The sequence below is a fragment of the Diachasmimorpha longicaudata genome, unplaced genomic scaffold (genome assembly GCF_034640455.1).
Source record: "Diachasmimorpha longicaudata isolate KC_UGA_2023 unplaced genomic scaffold, iyDiaLong2 ctg00000317.1, whole genome shotgun sequence".
NCBI classification, from domain to species: Eukaryota; Metazoa; Arthropoda; class Insecta; order Hymenoptera; family Braconidae; genus Diachasmimorpha; species Diachasmimorpha longicaudata.
The window spans coordinates 7,501-15,319 of record NW_026974080.1 but is presented as its reverse complement, the minus strand read 5'-3'; the positions used below and the strand labels follow the sequence as shown (position 1 = coordinate 15,319).

The 7,819-nt window shown below is 15.6% G+C and overlaps 2 protein-coding genes across 2 annotated transcripts; both read right to left on the bottom strand.

Moving 5' to 3' along the window:
• Nucleotides 1-473: 473 nt before the first annotated feature.
• Nucleotides 474-2,945, bottom strand: LOC135172446 (cytochrome c oxidase subunit 2-like; the record flags this gene model as incomplete). Its single annotated transcript, XM_064138511.1, is given in 1 exon segment — nt 474-2,945. A coding segment is annotated over 1 exon segment (660 nt), but the record flags the coding sequence as incomplete, so codon positions are not given.
• On the bottom strand, nt 474-3,863 carry LOC135172445 (cytochrome c oxidase subunit 1-like; the record flags this gene model as incomplete). Its single annotated transcript, XM_064138510.1, is given in 1 exon segment — nt 474-3,863. A coding segment is annotated over 1 exon segment (840 nt), but the record flags the coding sequence as incomplete, so codon positions are not given.
• Nucleotides 3,864-7,819: the final 3,956 nt, after the last annotated feature.

Here is a 7,819-nt window from a genome sequence, read left to right as displayed (position 1 = left end):
CACTCACGTGTGATATATATCTTTTAAATGCAAATTAAAAATTTTAAATTAAACTATTATTCTTTTAAAAAATTCATTTTAAAGATCCTTCAAATTTTTCAAATTCTAACCCTAAATATAAAATTATTAAAATAACTAATCTTAAATATATTCAAACATAAAAATCTAAAATCTTAAATAAATTAATTATAGGTAATAAAAAAATTACTTCAATATCAAAAACTAAAAATAAAATCCCAATTAAATAAAAATGAATAGAAAATGGTAAACGAGATAAACTTAAAGAATCAAATCCACATTCAAAAGAAGATCTTTTTTCTCGATCTAAAATTCTTTTTTTTGAAATAAAAAAATTTAATAATATTAAAATTAAACAAATAATTAAAAATAAAAGAATTATAAATACAATTATTTATATTAAATTAATTAAACAATTTAATTGGAAATTAAATATACTTTTTATATTATACAAATATTAAAATGATAATCAATAAATAAATAAATATAAAAATAATCATACTAAATCTACAAAATGTCAATATCAAGAAGCCGCCTCAAACCCAAAATGATGAAAATTTGAATAATGAAAATTTAATAATCGATTTATAGAAATAATAATAAATAAAACACCAATAATTACATGTAACCCATGAAAACCAGTTATTATAAAAAAAACAGAACCATAGATTGAATCAGAAATAGAAAAAAATGATTCAGAATATTCTTTATATTGAAATATAATAAATAACCCCCCTAATAAAATAGTCAAATTAATTGATTCTTGACACCCTTTTCAATCAAACCCTTGATAAATTAAATTATGACATCAAGTAATTCTTGCCCCAGACCTTAATAAAATTAAAGTATTTAATAAAGGAATATTATAAGGATTAAAAACTAAAATTTCTTTAGGAGGTCAATTATTACCTAATTCAATACTAGGAGATAAAAATATATGAAAATATCTCCAAAAAAAAGATGTAAAAAATATAACTTCAGATAAAATAAACAAAATTATACCAATTTGAATTCTTTTTAAAACCTTTAAAGTATGATTACCTTGTAAAGTTCTTTCACGAATTACATCACGTCACCATTGAATTAAAATAAATAATAATCTTAAACTACCAATTAATAATAAATTATTATTAAATTCATTAAATCATTTTACAACACCAATTATAAAAATTATTAAAGATAAAGAACCTATTAAAGGTCAAGGACTCTCAGTAACTAAATGATACGGATGAAAAAATTTATTCATTAATTAATTAGTTTCTTTTAAATATAAAATTATTAAAATAACAAAAACATAAGATTGAATAATTGAAACTCCAGTTTCTAATAATAATAATAATATTTGAACAAATAAAACTATTAAATATATTATAAATCTACTAGGTACAAATCTTCTTAATAAAACTAACAATAAATGACCAGCAATTATATTAGCCGCTAAACGAACAGATAAAGTTAAAGGACGAATAATTCTTCTTAATAATTCAATAAATACTATAAAAAATATTAATAAAAATGGAGTACCTTGAGGAACTAAATGAATTAATATAAATTTTGTATTTTTAAATCAACCAAATAATATAACCCCAAATCATATAGATAATGAAAAAATTACTGAATAAACTAAATGTCTCGATCTAGTAAAAATATAAGGAAATAACCCTATAAAATTATTAATTAAAATAAAAAAAAATAACAAATTTACATAAATTAAATTATTTAAATTAAATTTAACTTTCAAAATAACTTTAAATTCTAACCACAATATATATATAAATAACATAAATATGTACCTAAATCGAGAATTATAAATTCAATAAATTTGTGGAATTAATAAAATAATTAATAAACTAGATACTCAATTAATTGAAATTCATAAAACTTGAGGGTCAAAAATAGAAAATAAATTTAATATCATTATCAATTAATAAAAAAATTATTTTTCTTAAAAATATAATTATTATTTAAATTAACTTCAATTATAAAATATAAATATATTAAACCTAATAAATAAATTAATAATAAAAAAAAAGATAAAATTAATCAATCTATAGGTGACATCTGTGGAATTCATTAAAAATAAATACTAATTTATTATTTTTGAATTAAAAATTCAACTCTTATAATTAAGATATATAATGAAATTTAAATTAATTATAAATCTTTAATACCACAAATTAATATTTTTTTTAAACTATTTAAATAAACTTTAGTTAAATCATAACATTAAATTGTCAATTTAAAAATATTAATATAAATAATAAGTTTTAAAAATTTTTTACCCAAAATAAAAATATTTCAAAATTTACTCTTTCCAAAACAATTGGTATAAATCTATGATTTAACCCACAAATTTCTGAACATTGACCAAAATAAACCCCTAATCGATTTATATAAATATTACATTGATTCATACGCCCAGGAATAGCATCAACTTTAACCCCTATTATTGGAATAGCCCAAGAATGAATAACATCTACTGATGTAACAATACCTCGAATATTTATATTAAAAGGTAAGATTAATCGATTATCAACATCTAATAAACGAAATACTCTATTATCAACATAATCTGAAATTATAAAAGAATCAAATATTAAAGTATAAAAATCAGAATATTCATATCTTCAATATCATTGATGACCAATAATTTTAATTGTTAAATAAGGATTTAACATTTCTTCAATTATATATAAAATTTTTAAAGAAGGAACAGCTAAAAAAAATAAAATAAAAACAGGAATTAATGTTCAAATAATTTCCAATATTTGATGATGTAAAATATTTTTATTAATATAAATATTAAATATAAATCAAATTAAAATATAAATAATAAAAAATATAATAATTAATAAAATTATTAAAGCATAATCATGAAATTCAATTATTAATAAACTAATATAAGAATTATAATCTTGAAAATTTATTATTCTTCAAATATATATTTTTAATAAAAAAATAATTTTTATTTATGAATCTTAAATTCATTGCACTAATCTGCCATATTAAAATTTATTAATTAATAAAGGTAATTGTATATATGAATGAATTAAAGGAGGATAATATTGAAATCATTCAATAGAAGAATTACTAAATCTTAAAAAAATAACACATCGATAAGAAATAAATCTATCTCAAACTAAATAAATAAATAATAAAATTCTTACTAAAGTTATAATAGACCCAAAAGAAGAAACAATATTTCAAGATATATATATATCTGGATAATCTGAATAACGACGAGGTATCCCTCTTATACCTAAAAAATGTTGGGGAAAAAAAGTTAAATTTACCCCTATAAACATTAAAAAAAACTGAATTTTTAATATTTTATCATGTATAATTAACCCTAAAAATAAAGGGTATCAATAAATAAAACCAGCTATAATAGCAAATACAGCCCCTATAGATAATACATAATGAAAATGAGCAACAACATAATATGTATCATGCAAAATAATATCAACTGAAGAATTAGATAAAATAATACCAGTTAAACCTCCTAAAGTAAATAAAATAATAAAACCAATGGATCAATATATACTTAAATTTAAATTAATTTTTACCCCACTTAAAGAAGCTAATCACCTAAATACCTTAATACCAGTAGGAACAGCAATAATTATTGTAGCTGAAGTAAAATAAGCTCGTGTATCAACATCTATACCAATAGTAAATATATGATGAGCTCAGACAATAAAACCTAAAAATCCAATAGTTAATATAGCATAAATTATACCTAATGAACCAAATGTTTCTTTTTTACCTCTTTCATTATAAATAATATGAGAAATAATACCAAATCCAGGTAAAATTAAAATATAAACTTCAGGATGACCAAAAAATCAAAATAAATGTTGATATAAAACAGGATCCCCCCCACCAGAAAAATCAAAAAAAGTTGTATTTAAATTACGATCTGTTAATAATATAGTAATTGCACCAGCTAAAACAGGTAAAGATAATAATAACAAAATAGCAGTAATTAAAATTGATCAAACTAATAAACTTAATTGATCTAATTTAATTAAATAAAATCTTATATTTAAAATAGTTGTAATAAAATTAATAGCCCCTATAATTGATGAAGCCCCAGCTAAATGTAAAGAAAAAATAGCTAAATCCACTGAACACCCCCTATGACCTATTATTGAAGATAATGGAGGGTATACTGTTCATCCAGTACCAACACCTAAATTTAATACCCCCCTTAATACCAATAAAATTAAAGAAGGAACTAACAACCAAAATCTCATATTATTTATACGAGGAAAAGCTATATCTGGAGCTCCTAATATTAAAGGAACTAATCAATTACCAAATCCTCCAATTATAATAGGTATAACTATAAAAAAAATTATAACAAAAGCATGAGCAGTTACCATTCTATTATAAAGTTGATCTCTTATTAAAACACTACCAGTAACCCCCAATTCTAAACGAATAATTATTCTTATAGATAAACCAACTATACCAGATCAAATTCCAAAAATAAAATATAAAACACCAATATCCTTATGATTTGTAGAAAATATTCATTTTATCATTTATTAATTTTTAGTTTAAATAAAACATTAAATTGCAAATTTAAAATTATATAAAAATATAAAATTTTAGTAAAGTGTCTGATTTAAGTAATAAATTGTAAATTTATTTAAAAGAAAAAAAATTCTTCTTTACTATCTTAATATATAAAATTTATAATTTTAAATTATATTTTAAATTTTGAAAATTTATAGTTTAAAATTAACTTAAAATTTTTATTATAAAAATATTAATAAACCTAATACAATATATAAATTTATAATAATAAAAATATTAAAATTTTTTTCTTTTAAAAAAAAAAATAACCTTAAATTTATTATTAAATAATTTAATATTATAAAATTAAACCCTAATCGCAAATAATAAAATAAATAAATTAATGAATAAAAAATTAATATTAGTAAAATAAAAAAATTAAACATATTTAAATTTATAATAAAAAATCATTTTATAAAAAATCCAAAAAAAGGGGGGATACCCCCTAATGATATTATTATAAATAAAAAAAAATATATAAATATATTATTAACAAAAAATAAATCACTAATTTCTTCTAACTTTAATTTTCAAAAATAATATATAATTAAAAAATTTATAATTAAATATCTTAAATAATAAATTAAAAATACATTAATTCTAATTATTAAAGATAATAATATCCAAGATATATGATTTAATGAAGAATAACCTAAAATTTTTTTTAAAAGAATTTGATTAAAAATTATTAAAATTCTAAATAATCCTCTTAAAACTAAAATTAATAATAAAAAATTAATTATATAAATATAAATTAAAATTATTATTGGAATTAGTTTTTGTCAAACAATTAAAATAAAACATATTATTCAATCTAAATTAATTAACATATCAATAAACCAAAATTGAAATGGAAAAACTCCTAATTTTATTAATATTATTAAATTTATAATTAATAAAAAATAATAATTATTAAATAATAAATTCAAATTTATAAAAAATAAAAAAATTATTGAACTAAACCTATTTAATAAATAATATTTTATAGATTTATCCCCTACATAATTTCTATTAATAATTATTAAAACAATAAAAGCTAATAAATTCATTTCTATAAAAATTCACATTGAAAAATAATTATTTAAAAATAATAAAATTAAAGAACTTATTAATAAAATAAAGATATAAAATCAATTATATTTTTTTATATAAATCAAAAAAAAATAATTTCAAATTATTTTTAAATAATTATATTTTAATGTTATAAGCATAAAAATTTTTGATATTTTTAGAAATAGATAAAACTATTAAATATAATTTTAATTTTATTTAATTAAAATTAAAATTTTAATTTAAAATTTTAAATTAAATTTTTAAATTAAATTTTTAAATTAAATTTTTAAATTAAATTTTAAATTAAATTACAAATTTACAATTTTTTTAAATAAAATTTTATATTAATCTAATTTTTAAATAAAATCAACCTATACTGATTTTAAATTTATGTAAAAATTTTAATTTAATTAAAATTTTTAATTTGATTAGAATTTCAATTAATTTAAAAAAGGTATTTTAAAATTTAAAATTTAAATTTTTTTAAATAAAATCAACCTATATTGATTTTAAATTTTTAAATAAAATAAACCTTAATTTTAAATTTTTAAATAAAATAAACCTATATTGATTTTAAATTTTTAAATAAAATCAACCTTAATTTTAAATTTTTAAATAAAATCAACCTATATTGATTTTAAATTTTTAAATAAAATCAACCTATATTGATTTTAAATTTTTAAATAAAAAACCTATATTGATTTTAAATTTTTAAATAAAATAAACCTTAATTTTAAATTTTTAAATAAAATCAACCTATATTGATTTTAAATTTTTAAATAAAATAAACCTATATTGATTTTAAATTTTTAAATAAAATAAACCTTAATTTTAAATTTTTAAATAAAATCAACCTATATTGATTTTAAATTTTTAAATAAAATCAACCTATACTGATTTTAAATTTATGTAAAAATTTTAATTTAATTAAAATTTTTAATTTGATTAGAATTTCAATTAATTTAAAAAAGGTATTTTAAAATTTAAAATTTAAATTTTTTTAAATAAAATCAACCTATATTGATTTTAAATTTTTAAATAAAATCAACCTATATTGATTTTAAATTTTTAAATAAAATCAACCTATACTGATTTTAAATTTATGTAAAAATTTTAATTAAATTAAAATTTTTAATTTGATTAGAATTTCAATTAATTTAAAAAAGGTATTTTAAAATTTAAAATTTAAATTTTTTTAAATAAAATCAACCTATATTGATTTTAAATTTTTAAATAAAATCAACCTATATTGATTTTAAATTTTTAAATAAAATCAACCTATATTGATTTTAAATTTTTAAATAAAATCAACCTATATTGATTTTAAATTTTTAAATAAAATTAACCTATATTAATTTTAAATTTTTAAATAAAATAAACCTTAATTTTAAATTTTTAAATAAAATCAACCTATATTAATTTTAAATTTTTAAATAAAATAAACCTTAATTTTAAATTTTTAAATAAAATCAACCTATATTGATTTTAAATTTTTAAATAAAATCAACCTATATTGATTTTAAATTTTTAAATAAAATCAACCTATATTGATTTTAAATTTATGTAAAAATTTTAATTAAATTAAAATTTTTAATTTGATTAGAATTTCAATTAATTTAAAAAAGGTATTTTAAAATTTAAAATTTAAATTTTTTTAAATAAAATCAACCTATATTGATTTTAAATTTTTAAATAAAATCAACCTATATTGATTTTAAATTTTTAAATAAAATCAACCTATACTGATTTTAAATTTATGTAAAAATTTTAATTAAATTAAAATTTTTAATTTGATTAGAATTTCAATTAATTTAAAAAAGGTATTTCGAAAATTAAAATTTAAATTTTTTTAAATAAAATCAACCTATATTGATTTTAAATTTTTAAATAAAATCAACCTATATTGATTTTAAATTTTTAAATAAAATCAACCTATATTGATTTTAAATTTTTAAATAAAATCAACCTATATTGATTTTAAATTTTTAAATAAAATTAACCTATATTAATTTTAAATTTTTAAATAAAATAAACCTTAATTTTAAATTTTTAAATAAAATCAACCTATATTAATTTTAAATTTTTAAATAAAATAAACCTTAATTTTAAATTTTTAAATAAAATCAACCTATATTGATTTTAAATTTTTAAATAAAATCAACCTATA